Source organism: Eumetopias jubatus, unplaced genomic scaffold (genome assembly GCF_037043125.1).
Source record: "Eumetopias jubatus isolate StellerSeaLion01/CBP00866 unplaced genomic scaffold, mEumJub1_p1.0 scaffold_13, whole genome shotgun sequence".
Lineage (NCBI taxonomy): Eukaryota > Metazoa > Chordata > Mammalia > Carnivora > Otariidae > Eumetopias > Eumetopias jubatus.
Genome location: NW_028274819.1, coordinates 54341648 through 54361713, shown reverse-complemented (window position 1 = coordinate 54361713; position 20066 = coordinate 54341648). Strand labels below are relative to the sequence as shown.

At 58.4% G+C, this 20066-nt stretch overlaps 1 protein-coding gene across 5 annotated transcripts in view; it reads left to right on the top strand.

The window, feature by feature from the left end:
• Positions 1-16326, top strand: part of ARAP1 (ArfGAP with RhoGAP domain, ankyrin repeat and PH domain 1) — a 62136-nt gene extending 45810 nt beyond the window's left edge. For 3 of the 5 annotated variants that reach the window (XM_028115857.2, XM_028115855.2, XM_028115856.2), the window contains 20 exons: positions 508-642; positions 2538-2673; positions 2950-3052; positions 3872-4067; positions 4338-4389; positions 4504-4667; positions 4816-5028; positions 5333-5438; positions 5884-6031; positions 6118-6204; positions 6292-6360; positions 6682-6799; positions 8161-8274; positions 8612-8757; positions 9280-9312; positions 12988-13070; positions 13736-13786; positions 13965-14028; positions 15255-15404; positions 15698-16326. In XM_028115857.2, coding sequence (XP_027971658.1) covers positions 508-642; positions 2538-2673; positions 2950-3052; positions 3872-4067; positions 4338-4389; positions 4504-4667; positions 4816-5028; positions 5333-5438; positions 5884-6031; positions 6118-6204; positions 6292-6360; positions 6682-6799; positions 8161-8274; positions 8612-8757; positions 9280-9312; positions 12988-13070; positions 13736-13786; positions 13965-14028; positions 15255-15404; positions 15698-15715 — 2186 coding nt within the window. In that variant the 3' untranslated portion in view covers positions 15716-16326. Of the gene's footprint in view, positions 1-507; positions 643-2537; positions 2674-2949; positions 3053-3871; positions 4068-4337; positions 4390-4503; positions 4668-4815; positions 5029-5332; positions 5439-5883; positions 6032-6117; positions 6205-6291; positions 6361-6681; positions 6800-8160; positions 8275-8611; positions 8758-9279; positions 9313-12987; positions 13071-13735; positions 13787-13964; positions 14029-15254; positions 15405-15697 lie in introns of those variants that run through there. The other 2 variants (XM_028115858.2, XM_028115859.2) reach the window with 2 other exon arrangements.
• The last annotated feature ends 3740 nt before the right edge of the window (positions 16327-20066 follow it).

Here is a 20066-nt window from a genome sequence, read left to right as displayed (position 1 = left end):
GGCGGCCAGAGCTCGGCTCACGGCCACGGGTGGGTGGGGTGTGCAGGGCTGGAGCAAGCCCAGGTGTCCAGGGAGGCACAGGAGACCACCCAACTGGCTTGGCCTTTGGGACCGCTGGGAGCAGGGCTGGAGCCGGGCTGCTTCCTTAGGCTTTGCATTATCTGGGACAAACCTCTTTCTGGGGATTGTTAGTGAGTTTGCCTAAGACTCCTCATTCTAGTATGCTTGCCCTGCACCTCCACAGAGAGAATGGGTTGGGCTGGGCTGGGCTGGGGAGTCAGGAGGGCTTCCTGGCAGGGGAGGTACTGGAGCTGGGCCTTGGAATTTGCACAAGTGGGGGAGAGGTGGAGAATGCCTTGGGCAGAGCCTGGGATGTGGCAGTGAGAGCCTGAGGGTGACAGTCATGGGGCTGTGACTTGAATGTAAGCTAGGTGGGGGTGAGGGGGACACCCTGGGATGGCGAGCATGAGCAGCCATTCCTCCCCCCACCCCATACCTTCCCTAAAGAGGTACCTCGGCTGGAGTCAATGAAGCCCCTGGAAAAGCACTACTCAGTTGTCTTGCCAACTGTGAGCCACAGTGGCTTTCTCTACAAGACTGCTTCAGCCGGCAAGCTGCTGCAGGACCGTCGTGCCCGGGAAGGTGGGTGCCGGGCCAGACCCCGTTCCTGCCATGGCATTCTGGCATGGTGGCAGGGCCAGAGAAGCCAGGGCAGGCTGGGCTGGTGGACCCATGAGGGTGCCAAGTATACTGTGGCAGAGTCACCCTAGAGGGCTTCTGGGATACAGTCTCTGGGACAAGTAGATGCTTAATAAACAGGCCAGTAGGGGTGGGAGTGGGGCCTGGCACTTCAGAGCAAGTCACTGCTAGAGTTCCTTTAGGCTAAAAAAGCCATTATTGAGCACCTGCTGGTTGCTGGGCATCTGTCATTTGGAGCCAGACGGAGCTAAGCGTAGAGCCCCATCCCTTTGTCATCTCTGCCTTCCATTTGCTCCCCAACTCAGTACAATCCACAGTCCTTCCCACATCCCACAAGGACCTGCACGTCAGCCCTCCTACCCCATGACCTGTGACCCCTCTCCCCTCACTCGCTCTGCTGCAGCTTTACTGGCCTCCTTGCTGTTTCTCAAACATGTGCATTCACTTCCCCCAGGGCCTTTGCATTTGCTCTGCCCCCTGCCTAAAATGCTTTTCCCCAAGATATCTGCATGATCAGTCCCCTCACTTCAGTCCGGCCTCTGTTTAAATGTTACTCCTTAGAGACCTCATCCATGACCATTTTATCCAAAAGAGCATGCCCTATTTACCCTACTTTTCCCCTAATTTCACACCACTTAGCTGACATTAATTTGTCTGTTTATAGATGTGTCCAGTGGGGCACAGAGAAACACTGGACACATCTATAAACAGACAACTTAACACTCTATAAGCTCCCCTTGGCAACCACTGTAGCCCCAGCACCTAGAACAGCTCCTAGCACAGTGGGCACTTGACAGACGTTGCGGGACAAAGAGTGACTGAGGCAGGGCTGGTGCTCCTGGAGGGGCCCAGCCTGTGGGGGCAGGGTCTGGGATACACTGCCCTCAGATGACAGAGGTCATATCCTTGCAGACAGATTGTTAGTGAGTTTGCGGGAATATTGTTGAGACCATTGCTCTGCATCCCTCAGCACCCCTCTGTGAAGCCCTCTAGCACCCAAAGAGATTTCTTTGGCACTCTATGCTGTTCACCACCTCACTGCCCTTGGGGCAGTGCCCCTAGTCTACCTCCCTCTGCCTGATAATGTCATTTATGTAACTGCCTGAGTCATCCTTTTTGCCCTGGGTGCCAGGAAGCTCTGAGACAGTGTGAAGCTCAATGCTGTGAACTGTATGAGCCTGCATGGCCTTGACATTCTGTTCTTTCTCCTGCCTTTCCTGGTCCAGATTCCCATTTCTTTTCTTTTCTGGGATCTTGTCAGTTTCCTCAGAGCCATTATAGGAGGGGACAGAGTATAGAGCAATGGGTGCCACTGGCAGGGGAGGGCGAGAGCGTGGGGTGGGCATGGAAGCTTCCTATGGCATGCAGGCTGGACTTGAAGGATGGAGGGTGTGGGTGGAGGGAACAAGGTAAGCAAAAGTGGGGAGGGTGAGGTGCCCAGGAGTGGTCAGAGAGGTGGCTGGAGAGGTGGGTGGGGGCAGACCCAGCAGGGCCTTGAATGCCAGCCTAAGAGGTATAGGATAAGGGGAGGGGGGCGTGGAAAGGTTTTGAGCAGAGGAAGGACAGAGCCTGGTTTTAACTAGATCACTTTTGAATCTTGGAAGAAGGGAGACTAGGAACCAGTGAGGAAGTCACTGCAGCAGTCCAGGGGAGAGGTGTGGGCTGGGCTGGGCTGGGGTGGCAGGCTACAGGGAGGAGGGTGGAACTGGGGAAAGCTTGTGAGTGAGAGTGAAGAGGACAAGGGTCAGGTGGGAATGGGGACCCAGGGAGGATACAGAGGTGGTTTTCAGGGGAGGGTGGGGGCTCCCTCATGTCTTCCCTGCCCAACTTCTCCCCAGAGTTCAGCCGACGCTGGTGTGTCCTTAGCGACGGGGTCTTGAGCTACTATGAGAATGAGCGGGCAGTGACCCCCAACGGGGAGATCCGGGCCAGCGAGATTGTGTGCCTGGCAGTACCCCCACCTGACACCCACGGGTGAGCACCCCTGGGGCTGAATCACAGACTGTTATTGCCGTAAGGTCTAACCCCCCATTGAGGAAACGGAGATAGGCCCAGAGAGGGGCAGAACCTTCCCAGGGGCACACAGCAACCTGGGGCTGGAGCCGGGTCTCCTGAGGCCCCAGGCTGGGGCTTTCCCACCACCTCTTAGGGGGCCAGGAAAGGACAGTGGGCAGGGGGTGGAGGCAGGGCTGCGTGGGGTGGGTCATGGCTGGGCTGGGCGGGCCTGAATCCTGGCTTGTGTATCTGCAGCTTTGAGCACACCTTTGAGGTGTACACAGAGGGAGAGCGGCTGTACCTGTTTGGGTTGGAGAGTGCAGAGCTGGCTCGTGAGTGGGTCAAGTGCATTGCTAAGGTGGGCCTGGGTTAGTGGGCAGGTGTGGGGAGTCTGACAGGGCCCAGGGTAGGACCTCCTGGGTCCATGTACCCATGGGCCCCAGCTCCCCTACCTCATGAATGGAGGGAGCAGACATAGGGCAGGCTTCTTGGGCCAAGGGCCCGACATAATCTGCAGTCCCCTAGCTGGGAGGTCAGGAGACCTGTGGAAGAAGGGCTGTGGGCCTTGCACTCCATTGGTGCTCAATACATGTTTAATAATGAATAACAGACAGAGCCATCTTAGGATGGACAGTACTGACTCCAGAGGGAGTGAGCTCCTTGTTCTGGAAGAAGGAGACTGCAGAGCTCTCCCCTGGGGACCAGAGCCAGGTGCCCTACGGGGTCCCCCTATGCTGTGAGGGCCTGTGACTCTTATTTGCTTGATCAGTCATCTGTGAGCCTTCTGATGGTCAGTCCTTTGAGCCCTGGGCACCCAGCTGAACCAGTCTTGGTCCTGGCTCTTCGGTGGTTCCTTTGCTGGTGGGGGAGACAGATGGGGCCCAGACAGCAACAATACAGTTATCAGTGCTGCAACAGAGGGCAGAGGAGGGTCATCCCTGAAGGTGTCTGGGAACATTTTCCAGAGGAGGACACATCAGAGTGGGTATGAAGTGGGGCATGATACCTGAGTTCATGAACTGTGCTGGGTTCTGCCCTGGGGAAGAGAGAGGAGATAGCTGGGTGAGAAATTGGCATGCGCCCACAAGCCAAAGAGCTGGAGGGTCCCGGGCAGGCAGGGCTGTTGGCTGATGCAGTCTCCTCGGCTACCTTCCCTTTCTCCTGGCCTCCACACTAGGCATTCATACCTCCCTTGGCTGAAGATCTGCTGGCCCGGGATTTTGAGCGGCTTGGGCGCCTACCCTACAAAGCTGGCCTGAGCCTACAGCGGGCCCAGGAGGGCTGGTTCTCCCTCACTGGCTCTGAGCTCCATGCTGTCTTCCCAGAGGGACCCTGCGAGGAGCCGCTACAACTTCGGAAACTGCAGGAGCTTTGTGCGTGGACCCATCCCTGGGCCCCTAACTTCTAGGGCACCCTATCCTGGGCTCCCAGGCCCCCAGCCCCTCCCTGGAAGTCTGAACTCTACCCTGGCCTGGCTAGAAGGAGCCAGCCTACCCTCTTATGTCCTCTCCTGTCCTTGGGGTATATCTCAGCAACTCATGTATTGGGGGGTGGGTCCCAGGGACCTCTGTACCCAGAGAGCCTCAGGAGGGAGTCGGTTGGGGACCATGAACAGGGCCTCACCTCGACCGGCCCCTCCACAGCCGTCCAAGGGGACAGCGAGAACCAGGTGCTGGTGCTGGTGGAGCGAAGGAGGTGAGCCCTGGACTCCCTGGGGGGCTCTGAGAAGCCTGGAAAAGTCTGAGAGGCTTGAGGGGGGGTTCGGGCAGGGGTAAGCCGCCAAGTGACCGACTCTCCCTCCCGACCCAGGACGCTGTACATCCAGGGGGAGCGACGGCTGGACTTCACGGGCTGGCTGGGGGCCATCCAGAAAGCAGCGGCCAGCTCGGGGGACACGCTGTCGGAGCAGCAGCTCGGAGACTCAGATATCCCCGTGATTGTGTACCGCTGTGTGGACTACATCACGCAGTGTGGTGAGCCCCGCCCCTGTGACACAGGCCCCGCCCCACCCAGCGAGACTGCCCTCCTGCCCGCCCCCTCCAGGCCAAGCCCCGCCTTCCCAGGATCGCCCTGGCCGTAGCTGTGAGGTCCCGCCCCCGGCTCAGTCCCACCCCTCTCCAGGCCTGACGTCGGAGGGCATCTACCGCAAGTGTGGGCAGACGTCAAAGACTCAGCGGCTGCTGGAGAGTCTGCGGCAGGACGCTCGGTCTGTGCGCCTCAAGGAGGGGGAGCAGCACGTGGACGATGTCTCCTCAGCACTCAAGCGCTTCCTGCGAGACCTGCCCGATGGGCTCTTCACTCGCGCCCAGCGCCTGGCCTGGCTGGACACCTCAGGTGGGCCCCACAGTCCTTGTCCAGCCCGAGACCCAGGCTAGTGCTGCTGGCTGGGCCACTCCCATCCCAGGATTCCCTCCCTTCCACTCCCCATCCATGCGCTTGGACGCTTGGACGAGGCATGCCCAGGGGACAAGCTCCAGTTCCCCTCCCTTCCTCTGCTGCTCCTTCCATTGTCACTCTAAACAGAAGCAGGAAGTGCTGTCCCCTGGGATGAGAGGCAGAGCAACCGGAGGGGTGGGACAGGGGAGATGGCTCTGGGGGAAGGGGGGCTTCTTGACCTGATATATCTCTCCCCACCCAGAGATTGAGGATGAGGAGAAGAAGGTCTCCAGGTACAGAGAGCTCCTGGCTCGTTTGCCTCCAGTCAACCGTGCCACAGTAAAGGCCCTTATCAGCCACCTGTACTGGTGAGGAATGTACTATTGTATGGCTCTGGGGGGATGGGGTGGGAAAGATTCTTCTACTCCCAACCTGGCCAACTGTCCTCTCCTCAGAACCAGGTAGGCCTTGGGAACTGAATGTTGACTTTTGATGTGCCCTGATCTTGGAACTTTGTCTCCCAACCTACTTCCTGCAGGGGGTTGGGGGGGTTGGGGAGTAGAGGAAGTTTCACCTAGGACCCAGGGGACCTTGGCCACATCTCCCAGCTTCCCAGCTCTATTCCTCCCCAGGACCCAAGACATGGCCAGAAAGACTATTCCCACTTCCCCTTAACTAGTGGTGCACTCTGACCAAGACCTTCCCTGGCCTGACTCCAGGAGCCAGTCATGGACCTGCTTGGAACTGGGAAGGTGAAGTGGGGAGGTTCTGGACTGGACTTCTCACTCAAGCCTTCTGTCTTCCCCTGTCCAGCGTCCAGTGCTTCTCAGACACAAACCAGATGAACACACACAACTTGGCTATTGTGTTTGGGCCTACACTCTTCCAGACCGATGGGCAGGACTACAAGGCTGGCCGTGTGGTGGAAGACCTCATCAGCCACTACGTGGTGGTGTTCAGTGTGCGTCCTTGGCCAGTGGGCAGTGGAGGGCAGGGATGAGCCTCTTGCATGGCAGTGATCATCTGTGTCTCCCCCCCGCCCCGAAGGTAGATGAGGAGGAGCTGAGGAAGCAGCGGGAGGAGATCACTGCCATTGTGAAGATGCGTGTGGCTGGCACTGCCAGTGGGACCCAGGTGAAAGACAGGGCCTGGGTGAGGGGGCTTGGGACAGCTGCCTGCACCCACTGCCCAGACCTCTAGCTCAGCCCTGTCTCCTCACAGCATGCCGGTGACTTCATCTGCACAGTGTACCTGGAGGAGAAGAAGGCAGACACAGAACAGCATATCAAGGTGGGCGCTAGGGACCTAGAAGCCAGGGGACCAGGAAAGTCAGGTTGGGCCAAGCATAGGCTCAGGTGACCAGGGGAGCAGAGCTTCCATCCCAAGGGGGATCCCTCCTTTGGAGCCTGTATGTGGCTGGTGCCAGGGCCCATCTCTTTGCCTCCTTCCTACCCAGCTCCTCAGGAGCACTTAGAGACACTCCCCCAGCATCCCAGGACTCTAGAGGACCTGAGGGCTGGGCTCAGCCCCTGGATCACACAGTGAGGTTGGGGCAGAGCAGGGGCAGGGGTGGGGGGGGCGGGCTGACCTCTTCCTTCTCTGCCACCGCAGATCCCGGCATCCATGACAGCTGAGGAGCTCACCCTGGAGATCCTGGATCGCAGGAATGTGGGCATCAGGGAGAGGGACTACTGGACCTGCTTCGAGGTCAATGAGAGGGAAGAGGCAGGTGGGTGGCCACCAGGGTTGGGGCAGAGTATGGCATGGCCCGTACCTGTCTGGGCTGCAGCCCACAGTGTGGCGACAGTGGTGGCCAAGGGAGTGTTGGAGGATGGATGCTGCTGTCCCACTTATCTCGGTGACGGCGGTGATAGTGTGCTGGCAGGGGTTGAGGGGATGGCTGTAATGTGGCTGATGGGAAGGGCAGTGGAGGAGGTATGACGATGCCTTCTCGGTGTCAGAATGGTGTTGCTTGCGAGGGGGGCGGTGCTGAATTTGTTAATGGGATTGGCGATGAAGGGAGTAGTAGTGGTGATGACCACGCGAGAGGGATGGGGCGGGGTGGGGTGTGGTGGTGTTTGTGAGGGTGGTGGTGACGGCGGTGTGAGGGAGCCATGGTGGTGAAGAGGGTGACAAAGGCATTTTAGGATGAAGGATGGTCTGAATAGCAGTGGTGGATGAGGGTGTATCTGTTCCCCTGATTTGTTGAGTGCCAGCCACTGGGCTCGGGAGCCAGACACACCGTCCCTCCCCTCGCGGGGTTTAGCGTGGTCTGGAAGGGACATGAATGCCGTGATCGTTGTGATAATCGTACAACTAAGGCTGTGATCATTGCGGTGCAGGAAAGGGCCACAGCACCACTGGAGTTTGTAACAGGCTCTCCAGCTTTGGAGTCCCTGCGCTGGGAGGTGAAGATGAGTAGGAGTTACTTGGTAAAGGGGGAAGAAAAGTGCCTCCGGGCAGTGGGAGCAGCACAGGCAAAGGCCCTGGGGTAGCCACGGACATCACCCTTTCGAGGAGCTTGAGGTGGCAGTGAAGGGGTCGTGTCATGGGGTGGGGCTGGAGACGGAGACAGAGGCGGCCACCGGGCCTGACCACGATGCAAGGGTTAGGGATGGGAGTTTGGAGAGGTTGTTCCTTGCTGTTGGGCAGGGAGAGTGGGGGCAGGGAATGAGACACACGCTGGAGATCACATGGAAGGCCACGGCATTAGTCCAAGGACAAATGGTAACATGGGCCAGTGTGGCAACAATGATGGACAGGAGCAAAGAAATTCGACATATGGAGGGAAGATGGGGAGGCTTTGTTTCTGGCTTGAGTGGTTTGGTGGGTGGTGTTTTCCTTGATGGGGACACACAGGAAGGATCGCTGGCTTGCTTTTAGACATGTGGGTTGGAGCAGCTTTGGTCCCAGCCAGATGTGTCGAGCCTGAAGCTTGGGGGTGGAAAGGGCGGTCCTACTGGTGGCATGTGACGGTGCTAGTAGGCGTTGGGAGTGGACGGAGCCCGTGGACATGTAGGTGATACACGTGCACGCTAGGCCTTGGTGCTGTGAGGCCCCGTGGTAACAGCAGGTGTGACCTCTCCCCAGAGCGCCCCCTGCACTTTGCGGAGAAGGTGCTGCCCATCCTGCACGGGCTGGGCACAGACAGCTACCTGGTGGTGAAGAAGCACCAGTCCATGGAGGCCATGCTGCTGTACCTGGGTAGGTGGTGCACCTGTGTGTGGGGGGGGGGGTGCTGTGCCCATAGGGCTGGGCAGGCTGGTGGATCCCTTCATCTGGAGCAGGGCTGGGCAGGCTGGTGGGTCCCTTCTTCTGGAGCAGGGCTGGGCAGGCTGGTGGGTCCCTTCATCTGGGGCCTGGGTGGGAGCTGCTGGTGCTCGGCAGGAGCCACTCAGGCAGAGGGTGCCTCGCGGTCAGGCCTCATTGGTGGTCGGGACAGGCTGGGGTGGTTTTCTTCATCCTGGGACCCTCCGCTGGGTGTCCGTGTCCTTGGGCCGGGGGTCGGGGCAGCCCATGCCCACTCCAGTCTTCCCCCCAGCCAGCCATGTGGGTGACACCAAGCACGGCATGATGAAGTTCCGTGAGGACCGTAGCCTCCTGGGTCTGGGCCTGCCCTCAGGTGGCTTTCATGATCGATACTTCATCCTGAACAGCAGCTGCCTTCGGCTCTACAAGGAGATCCGGGTAAGTGACCCCAGGGGTCCAGCCGTGCAATGAACACTGGCACCCAGGTGTGCTCACACACCTGTTCACAAACATTTGCCAGTGTCTGTCAGTGGGCGCATCCCCGTCATGGGGCGCAGGGGGATGGCACAGTGGTGGGGGAGAGCTAGAGACTCTCGGGACCCTTCTGCGATGGCCCTCGGTGGCCACTTTGCTGTGCCCCGTGGCCCCACCAGGCTCTAGCACCTGGGTGCCATCACATCAGGCTCATGCAGCCTCGCCTGCGCCTGTTCCTTGTTGTGGCACCTGCAAGAACATGCTACATGGTGACAGTCCCCACTTGCGGCCCCTGTAGGCCCCGCCACCTCACAGGTTGTCCCTCCTCCATGCCCACTCTGTCCACATGCCAGGTGTCCTCCCACATCTTGGCACCCTGCCTCCCACATCTTCTGTACGTACCTGCCACAGCCCACCACTGCACACACTGTCCTGGCTCTGGACCTGGACCTCCTTCTTCCATAACCCTGATCCTCTATCAAACAGAGCCAGAGGCCGTGGAGCGGGGCCCCTGAGACCGTGAGTAGCTGTGGGCCAACTGCCAGCTTCCTTACACCGCCTGGGGGCCAAGCGAGCCTGGTGGGAGCGTGGGGACACAGCCAGGGCTCTTGGCCATCCCCAGGCATGGTTCCCTGACCCCTTGCCAGTCAGTACTGGCTCCCACCCTGTGGCTTGTGGCCTAGCTCCTGCCCTTCCTCGCCAGCCCTGCCCCAGAGTCCTTTCCCCAGGGTAGAACCCCCATCAGTGTGATGCTTTGTAGCTTTCCAGAGGACTCCATGTGGAGGCTGTGGAGCCAGGAGCGGAGGCCCCCAGGTTTGAATTAGAGTCTGATCCTCATCTTCCACCAGCCCTGGAGCCATCTTTCCAACCCTGCAGAGAGTTTCCAGCCTATCAGAACGCCTGTGCCCTCCCCCCGGCCCCGCCCTGATCCTACAAGGCTGGGCTGGGACTGCCTAGGCTTGTGGTATAATCCCACCTGGGGTAGGAGTTCCTGCTCAGCCTCCCTGGCTGCTTGCCAGCCCTTACGTGCACACCCCTGGGAGACGGGAGCTTATCCACTCCTCCCTCGGGACTGCGCTGTTCCTAGAGGGATAGTTCTGCCTGGGAGAAGGCCCTTCCTCGAGTCTTGCTGAGAACCTGCCTCCTATGATGGCCCTGTGGGTCCCAGCTATGCCTCAGGGGCCACAAAGCATAGATGTCTGCAGAGGTGGGCAGCAGAAATGTGTTTCCAAGCCCAGGATTCTAGCCTGAGCTCCCAGAGCTGTCTCTACCAGTCAGCTTCAGAGATTCTGCCCTTCCTGCCCCTTGCCTCTCCTGAGTCCACTAGACAGGCCTAGCTGCCACGGAGGGAGCAGAGCAGCTAGACTAGGACCCTCACCTCCCTCTCTTTGCACATTATACCTCTCTTAATGCAGTCTGGGCTCCTAGAGACCCTTGTGGGGGATGCCTTCTCTTCTCTCCTTTGCCTCCCTCTATGATTACTTACTTCTGGGTCTGTTCACCCCTCCAGTCAGTCTCCCTTGGCTCTGGCATGTTATATCCCTGATCCCCTCTTTATATGAGCCCCTTGGCTCAGAGCAAGACCATCACTGTGGGCAGAGGAGAAGGATGGCCGAGGCACCTGGAAAAGCACCTGCTGATCCCTTAGCACGGAGGGGAGAAGCAGGAGACTTAGAAGAAAGAAAAAGATCTAATGTTTATCAAGCTCGATTGGGTGCCCAGCCCTCCACGTACTAGGACACGTAATCTCGTTATTGTCCTGCAAGGAGGGATATTGGATATTGTCCCCATTTCACAGGCAAGAAAACAGGCTTCATGTGACTTGCCTAAGGCAGTCTCTAGATGGTAGCCTGGAATTCAAACCCAGATTTGTTAGCATCAGAGTTTAAGCTCTTTATTCCCTGAAATAACAGGAATCAAGGCCTCAGCAGCTGGGCTGCTCAGTGCAGGGCCAAGTGGTGCTCTCCGAATGGCAGCCAGCCCCTCCGCCCTGACAAAGCCCCAGGAGGGTGTGGTTGGGCTACTGAGGTGTTGGTAATTCTGGTATTTACTGATTTATGGTACAACAGATCGAGTATTTGAAATATTTGAAATTGGGACAGTACCCGGCAATTCAGGATATGTAAATGGAAGATGCTTCTTCCCAGGCATCTTTCCATTGTTAAACACCTTGGAGAGTCACATTCTTGAAAAATCTTGGTTCCAGCAGAGGTCTTTGAGCATCAAGGGGTGAACTTTATTCTCTTCCAGTGACCTCATACCTCAGCGATGCTGGAAACATGAGCTGTTTGATTAGAAACGAAGTCCCACATTGACTGATGTCCCCCTCCCCGCCTCAGCCACTCTCCTGTCACATGGGCGCCACGCATACGCCGCCCCCGCCCCCCCGCCCGCCCGCACACACCAGAGCCTGAGGAAGTGGAGGTCTGAGGAGTTTTTTTTGAATTCTCAGGGAGCCACAGCCTGGTTTGAATTCCTTGATTCCCACAGCTCTCTCCACACCCTGACTGGAACCGCCGTCATTCCTGTGTCACACCCACGAGCCTGTTGCTTCCACTTGAAGCTCACTCTACCCCTTGCTTCTGGTTCTCTTTTCCTGGCACCCACAGATCAACTTCTTCCAGGCCCTCAGCCTGCTTTCCATTCCCTCAGCCTGCTGCCTTGCATACTTGCAACCTGGTTTCCCACCCCCCCGCCCTGTCCTGCCCCGAGCCTGCTGTTTTCCCTGCCCGCAGACCCATTTCTTTCACGACCCCTGTCTCAAGTCTTTTCACCCCCATAACCCGGTTCCTTCCAACCTGCCGTCTGACGTCTTCAGTGCTCTGGGCCTGGCTTCTTCCCTGCCTGCATGGAGGTTTTCTTCCTTGTTGTATTCACCCACACCGTGTTGCCCGGTCTCCGCAGCCTGATTTCCCATCCTGCTGCCCCGTGTCCTCCTGCCTGCAGCCCAGTTTGCTCCAGGCCTTCTTGGGCGCATGGCCATTGTCAGGTCAGATGCTATGTGTGGGAGACATAGGGTTTCCCCATCAGGGCCTTGGTTCTCAGGGAGGATCAGGGTAAAAGCAGGGCAGTAGGTCCTAGTAAGTCCTCTTAAGCGATATCCCCTCTGATAGCACCCAAGTCTCCCCTCATCCCTAGGCAGCCCATCCTTTTGCAGCCTCACAGGGAGTCTACCAATCCCCGAAACTTTCCATCTCCCTGGCCATCCTCTAGTCCCCTGTGGAGCCATGCCTGGGGGTGGCTGGGAGCAGTGGTGGGAGCAGGGTGGAGGTGGCTCAGTCTTTGACCCCCAGTTTTGGTTGTAAGTGAGTCCCCTCCCCTACCATCCACCCTGGCACCCGGCTGCTGCCTGGGGTGCCTGGTGGGGGCAGGGCTTGGAGCAGGTGGCCCCCAAAGCAAGAGGAAGGCTCATTAGCTTGACTCCCAATCCGCCTCTTCCTTGGCGGGGGGGGGGGTCACTGCTCCCATACCTCTGCCTTGGGGCCAGCCTGCTCCTTCCAAGGCCAGACCCATGTGCAGAGAGGGGGCCAGAGGTGTGCTTGTCAGTGATCTGCTGCCCCTCCCCAGTACATCAGTCTCTCCCTGCCTGACCTAGACCACTGGAAAGTTCTTCCTTTGGTCTACCAAAGAGCCATCCTGCTTCAGCGTGAGTCATGAGCCTTCCCCTGGTGGAACCCAAGAGCTAGTAGCTGTTCACACAGTCAACCCTGGAGCCTCCGTGGGGTGGAGAGGGGTGAGGAATGAATAACCAGAGACAGACGCACCAAAGCAGCCGGCTGGGGCTCTCAGGTCCTACACGCTCATTCAATTTGGTGCGGAGGGTGATGTGCAGACTTCTCCCTCCACAGACAGTCTGGGTCAGCTGATGCTGCGAGTCCATTCTCCGGTTTGCAGGGCAGCAGGGAGGGCCTGGGGATCACTGCTCTGTGTCGTCCTGCGGGGACAGCCGCCGTGGGGACCGCCGCCGCGGGGACTGAGGGTTGACTGTCTGATGCCGCTGCAGGGAGAGAGGCCTGGGGGGCTCAGTTGGGCTGGATCATGGACAGGAAGGGCTTTGTCTGGAAGGCTTCCTGGAGGAGGTTCCCTGTGCTGGGATGCAAAGAGGGCTGGGGAGAGGGAGGTGGGAGGTACACAGTGACCCCAGTTCCTGCCCCGACTGACTGAGTGCCGTCCCCCTGCCCTCCCCCATCCCAGAGTCACCGGCCTGAGAAGGAGTGGCCTGTCAGGAGTCTCAAAGTCTACCTGGGAGTGAAGAAGAAATTGCGGCCACCCACCTGGTGAGCTGGGGCTGGGGCCTGTGAGAGCTCAGAACTGATTCGGGGCGGGGGGGGCGGCTGGTGGTTTGAACTTGACAGGGGTTGGTACCATAGTTCTGAGGGTATGGTCTCCCAGCCTCTCAGTCCCACCCTAGACCTGCTGAATCATGGACCCTGGGGGTGGGGCCAGCAGTCTGTGTGCTAACAAGCCATCCAGGGGACTCCGATGCTTGCTCGTGTTTGCGAACCACTGGCCTGGATTGAGATCCTGTCACCCACTACCTCTGAGCCCTTTCTGTGCCTCACTTCCCACATCTGTAGAAGGCAGAAAACAATGGTACACCTGTTTCAGAGGGCGGTTGTATGTTTTTGAGATGGAAAGTGATGCATGGCCAACCATTATTGTTACTAATTGCAGCCGCCAGACCTGGTTTCCTGACTTTCTCCTCTCCTCCTGCAGGCCGTGCCTCGGTGTCTCGCAGGCACTAGGGCAGGCCTGGGGGTGGGGTGGGGGTGGGGAGCTAGGGGCCTGGGAGGCTGGTGCGGGCTGAGAGGAAGAGGCAGTGGCCAGAATGTGCTGTGCTTGCAAGAAGGCCCTGACCTCTGCTCCCTGGCTGTGTCCTGGGCACCTGGGCTGGGAGGCCTACGTGGGCTGGCAAGTGACTCCACCTGCCCCTCCCCTGCAGCTGGGGCTTCACAGTGGTGCACGAGACTGAGAAGCATGAGAAGCAGCAGTGGTGAGTGAGGGCCTTGGCCTGAGACCCCAGGCTGAGGAGGGATGGTTGCGTGTCCCCTTTGGTTGGGTCCCTTCACTGTCCACATCTGTGCCCTGCCCCGAGGCCCTGGGCTGGGGAGACAGGCAGGGTGTTCCCTGCTCAGCCTTGGCAGTGTCCAGATCTGTGCCCTACCCCGCAGGTACCTCTGCTGTGAGACACAGATGGAACTCCGGGAGTGGTTTGCCACCTTCCTCTTTGTGCAGGTACCAGGTGGAGGGTGGGGTCCTGGGAGGCTTCCTTTCTGGGCAATGGGTATGTTTGTTTCTTCACTATATAGGCCACCAATTGCTTCAAGGAGATTTTAAGTTGCCTTTAACTCATTTGTTTGTTCGTTCACTCAGTAAGCCCTTCCTGGAGGCCACACTGGTCCAGCCCCAAGCCAGGCATGCTAGAGACAGAGGGTGCAGACCCCCACCCTCACGCACTCCCCAGGTGGAAGGGAACGCAGACCTCGAAGTGGCCTGTTCAATAGCTTGGTGTGATCAGCGCGTGGAGACAGAGAAAAGCCCGGGGACCCTACCTGGGGGAGGTGGCGGGTGGGTGGGGAAGGCGGCAGGGAGGGGGTGTCTCGGGAGCTGAGTCTGAGGATGACAAAGCCTTCACCCTGCAAAGGCGGTGGTGGGGGGCGGCTTCTAGGCAGAGGGAACAGTTGATGCAAAGGCATGGCAAGAGAACTACAGCTTGCCCGGCAGGGTGCAAAGAGAGAAGTCAGGAGTGCCAGAAGTTGACGCTGGAAAGGAGGGAGTCAGGAGCCAGATCTCAAAGAGCCTTAAAGGCCATTCCCAGGAAGCCGAATTTGACCTAGTCAGCAGTGTGAAGGGAGAGTTTGAAGCAAGAAAGTGGTGTGCAGGTTTGCGTCGGCGAGGGCTCATTCTGGAATCGGCGTGCAGGAGAGGAGGACCTGAGGGAGTCAGGTGGCCGCTGCAGTGGGCCAGGTGGGAACAGGCTAGGAAGGGCTTGGAGCCAGCGCCGGGCTGGGGTTGGGGGAGGGGGGTGGACTCCAGCCATAAATTTTAAATGAGAGCTCCGAATTGTTTGGGGAAAAGGGAGACAGAACTGTACCAGGGCCCTAAGCTGAGTCCTTTTAGCTCTGAGCTTCCTGGTAGTCAAGCCTAAAGGGTAACAGGTGGATTTCTCGGTTCCTGGTGAAAGGAGGCACACACACGTTCCTCTAGAACGGTTGTCTTGGCGTTGCATTCTTGGAGCAGTCTGTGGACCTGGAGGTGGGAGTTTGTGGAGTAACATCACTGGCTGCGTTTTGCCAGGGATACAGTCATGTTCTCCTCTCACAGCTGCTTCTCATACCGACTAGGATCAAAGCTGAGGGTGTCACCTCAGCTCATAGCTGGAGGCATTTCTGGGAAGGGCGGGTGGGCCCGGAGCTGAACGTCCAGGTGAGCTGAGTGCCTTCCTTTTATCTGCTCCCCAGCACGACGGCCTGGTGTGGCCCTCGGAGCCCTCCCGTGTGTCCCGGGCAGTGCCTGAGGTCCGACTGGGCAGCGTGTCCTTGATCCCCCTGCGTGGCAGTGAGAACGAGATGCGCCGGAGTGTGGCCGCCTTTGCTGCGGACCCGCTTTCTGTGAGTGGCTTTCAGCCCCTGTGGGCAGAGGGCCGGGGCCTGGCTGGGTCCACTGTCCACCTGAGTCACCTCTCCACTTCTCCTGATTGCCCCCCCGCCCCCTCCCTCCGTCCTCCTACCGATCCTGACAGGCTCTTTTGGTTGGCGTAGTTCACAGGAGCCCCGTCTTTGCCTGGCCCTGGGGGACCCCAGCTGACCTGAGCACTCCCAGGCCACCATTACAGAGTGGCCGCCGGCCCCTGTGAACTTTCACAAAGTGCTTATGGAATCTGGGCTTCTGTGCCTTCCCACAGCTCCTCCGCAACGTCTGAGCGCGTGGCCTGAGCAGCCCCTTCCTCTGGGACTCTGCTGCCATGAAGCCTTCCTGTTCCGACACCCTCATGCCCTACGTGCCCGGTGTGAGCCAGCAGGGGGCGCATGAGGAAGCTGCACCCCCCCACACCCCACATCCTGACTGCAGCACCGGGTTCCCTGGCCAGGAAGTAGAGGGCAGCAGGGTCTGCCTGAGGAGGAACCCCTCATTGGCTCTGTCCAGGTGCTCAGCCCTCCTGGCTTGGCCTTGCTCCCCTGTCCAGGGGAGTCACCCACCCTGAGTTTGAGGGGTTGGAGAGATGGGATGGGTGTCAGTCAGGAACTCTGGGGGCCACCATCCTTGCAGAGGCCCAAGGCCCTGGGGCCCCGCTGGAAGGGTGCCCACCCCCTTGTCCCAAACTCCAGAACAGCAAAAAGTGGATGCTCTAAAGGAACACTCAGCTGGGATGGGGAGGGAGCTCTTGGGTATGTCTCTGTGGAGCCTAGAGCTGGGCCTGGGGGACCTCAGGAACCCCCTCCAGTCTAGGCTGACTGGGAGGGCCCAGGCTGCCTGGTGCCCCTTCCCCACTTTGGGGGCCTTTTGATAATATAAATATATCTGTATATTTTATCCTATGTTGCTGAGGCCTGTGATTGGATGGGGGTTTTAGGTGTTCTGGTGTAGGGGGGGCCAGGAGTTCAGGAGGCCCAGAGGTGAGTGCCTAGTGCCGTGAAGCTGGGGGGGATCCTGGGTCCTGAGCTGTTTAGCCCCAGGCAGAGCCCCGGCCCAGCTCCATCCATCCCCATTGCACGCCTGTGCAGCCAGGCTGGGGAAGGCTGGTCCTGACCCTGGCCAGGACAGACCCCAGCTGGAGCGAGTCCCTTTCCCTGCTGCAGTCTAGAGTCTGGTCCAGGGCCTGGGTGTAGCCTGTGAGGGACTCAGGGCAGCCGCCCACCAGCCGCTCTGAGACACAAGGTCACAGAGTCACAGGAGCTTTATTAAATTAGGAAGAAGAGTCTCAGGTGTCCCTTGATGCCTATGCATGCCCCTTCAGAGGTGGGCCCTGCCTTACCCCAGGAGGCTGCCCTCACTGGGCACTGCCTGGTTGTCTCCTCCAAGAAGACAAGGCCCTGGCAAGTGGGGGAGATAATGAGCTGTTCAGAGACCTATTTGGGACTCCCTGGGAAGGGGCCAGACACCACATTCCTGCCTCTGCCTAGAGCCTCATTACCGGCCTCTCTCCAGGGGCTCAGCAGGCAGACAGGCTGACCTCCCAACCTTAGCCTCAGCCAATGGGGCCTGGGCAAAGGGGGTGGAGATGGGTCACATGACCTCTGATTAATAGGATCCAGCTCTGGGGAAGGCCAGTGTATGGATGGCGTCTTGGGGACCTGAAGGTTGTTCCAGGCTCAGCCTCTCCCTGAGAAGAGAAGGTGGATGCCAGACTGGAATGGGTTTCCTGGCCAGTTTCACAGGCTGGGGCTAAGCCCCTTGAGTCTCCCCTTCTTACCTGCCTGCAGCTGGGACAGGATTATTGTCCAAGTGCTCAGGGGCTGGAATTCTTCCCTGGATCTGACCTTGGACTGACCAGCTAGTTCTGAAGCCTAGAGAGAGGGTGGGTGAGACTGGAAATGCCCCAATGCCAGGAGGCCAGTGTTCACTGCCCAGGCTCAGGGATTGGCTGCAGTGACTCAATTAGGCCACCAGGGGGCAGCCACGGATAGCTCAACGTTACTGGTCCCAGAACAGGTTCTGGAGACCCCAGTGTGGCTGTCCTGGCCCAGGCCTTGTTCTGTTGGAGTGTGGGGAGGGACGGGCCCTGCCTTTGACTCCAAGACTAGTGATATTCTGGAAGGCAACACTGAGTGCTTTGGACTCCCATGATCTAGGAGCCGGAAAGAGAGAGTAGCCCTTTTCCAAGTACCCACTGTGGGTCAGTACCTGTGCTCTGCACTGTCTCCTTCTGGCAGAGGAAGAAAGGCTCAGAGAAGGGAGGTGACTTGCCCAAGGTCACATAGCTCTCCTGAATCAGGCCTGGGGTCCATTTCTACAATCCCACTTTTAGTGGGAGAGGGTCTCCCTCTTCCACATCCCTCCTGATTTCAACTCTTCTCTCTCCTCTTATAAGTGGCCCCATATGTTCCCTGGGAAAGGGGATCTGAACTGTCAGGAGTTAATGATAACTTAAAGTGCTTTCCCTTGGGATCGGGGACAACGTCCCAACAGGAGCCTTCAGGCCTCAACCTTAATGAATTATGGCAATGACAACAGATGATGGGTGGATTAGGGCAGGAGGCTCTGCTGGTCTTGGTCAGACGGATTCCTAGAAATGGGGCCTCTTGGGACCCTGAGTGGTTTATATTCACATACTTGAGGTTGGGATTGGGGGGAGGGTGAGGGGTAGGATGTGTGAAGATCCCAGAGCTAGACCTGCTGAGGGGTGGGGAGCAGCTCTTTCTGGAGGAGGAAGTGCCCCCAAGCTGGCCCTGAAAACTGGAAGCCTTGCTAGGTGCCCATGGTAGGGAGGGGTGCAAGCCAGGGTGAGGGTGGGTTGAGGTGTTGGTAGAGAAGGACCAGGTGACCCAAGTCTGGGCCTGATCGCAGGGGACCACAGTGAGCCCTGGGAGAAAAGGCTGTGGCGAGTCAGTCTGGGTGGTGAGAGCATTATGGAGGGAGAGGGAGGAGGGAAGGGGGGAAGGGCTGGGTGATGGGGTGGGATGTCTGTCTGTCTGTCTGTCTGTCTCTGCTACCTCCTTCCTGCTCAACCTGCCCACCCTGCAAAGTGTTCAGCAGCCTTGGAGGGCCTCCAGGCCTCGGGAGACCCCCAGGCTCTGCAGGAAATCAATGGGACAAGGGAGGGGAAGATGGGCCCTGCCTCCTCCTTCCCCCAGATCCAAGGGATTGGCAGGAGGCCTGGAGCTGAGGCTTTCTCACCTGACCCCGTGCTCTGGTGGCTCCCGAGCCCCCTGCCCACAGCTCGCTGTTTTGGAAAAACATGGGTGTGGATGCTAGTTGGGCAGATACCGACGCTCCCATGTATAAGCTCTGGAACCTTGGCTGAGTTCCTGAGGTTTCTGATCCTCACTGTTCTCATCTACTTTGGAGATATTAATAGTACCTACTAATGGGAGGATTAAATGAGCTAATATGTGTGAAGTACCAGCACTATCCCTTGATAATCCCCTTCCCAAACATGTCTGGGGAGACATAGCATCCAGAGTCTTCTCCAGGCCTAATATCTTTTACTTCAACAAGCACTTCTTGAACACGTACTTTGTGCAGAGCTTTACTGGACACTGAGGGGAAGCAGATAAGTAAATGCTGGAGGCGGGGGGAGAGGGAGCCCTTCTGGTAGGGGTATTGATGAGGAAAGACTCCACAGAGGAGGTGAGGCTACAAAGATGAGCAGATTTTTACAGGTGGAGTTAAGAGGGAAAGGAAAGGTGTCTTCAGGGGAGGCAACAGCATGAGCCAGGGGCAAGGTGATGTGACCCTGCAGTGAGCAGCCCATTGTGGGTGCAGCTCAGTGCCCCGGGGCCTATCCCCCATGCCTCTGGTGTTGGAGGCTTTGCCTTTCTTGCCTCTTAAATGTAACCACATCCCAGTCAAATGGGCTCCATGGGGTCTTCCCTCAGCAGAACAAGGAATCATTCCTATTCCTTTAGCTAGCTCTGTGACCAAAGTGTGATCCAGGCCCTAATCCGGGGGATGTCTGTCTGTCTATTGCACATATACACATAAGCACAGCTGGCATGAACCTCCCAACCTCTCCTCCAATACGACACTTCCTTCAGGAAGCTCTTCTGGATTGTTCTTCCATACTGTGCATACTTAGAACATGTGGGCCTATGCCCAGTCACTTGGCCCCAGCTAGGGACAGGCCCGGGGAGGAGCTACTGGAGCAGGGCCCCCCGGTCAGCCCGAGCTGGTCCAGTACTGGTGTGTCCCCTCTCCCATGCCACGCTGAGCTTGTGGAAATTTCCACACTTTCTTTGCCCTGGTTACAGCTCCCCCTGCTCTGTTTGTCACCCTGGAGACCCAGTGGCGCGGGCGCACACATGCCGCACACGTGCGCTCATGCCCTGCACACCTCAGCCTGCACTTCCAGATATGCTCGCGCACGGCACGTGTCTGAACGCCCCCACAACAAAGCTCTCTAGGAAAATTGCCCCCACCCTGCTCCTCCTCCTCCACTCTGTCCTCCCACCACCAACCACCTCAAAACACTGAGACCAAAGAGATGGGCTGGACAGCCCTCCCACCACTTGTCAGCCTGGGAGGCACATCCCACTCCCTGACTACAGCGTCCTCCTTCCCCACCACCCGCTTTTCCCTCCGTCTGTCTCCTCAGCTTCTCAGTCCTTCCTTCT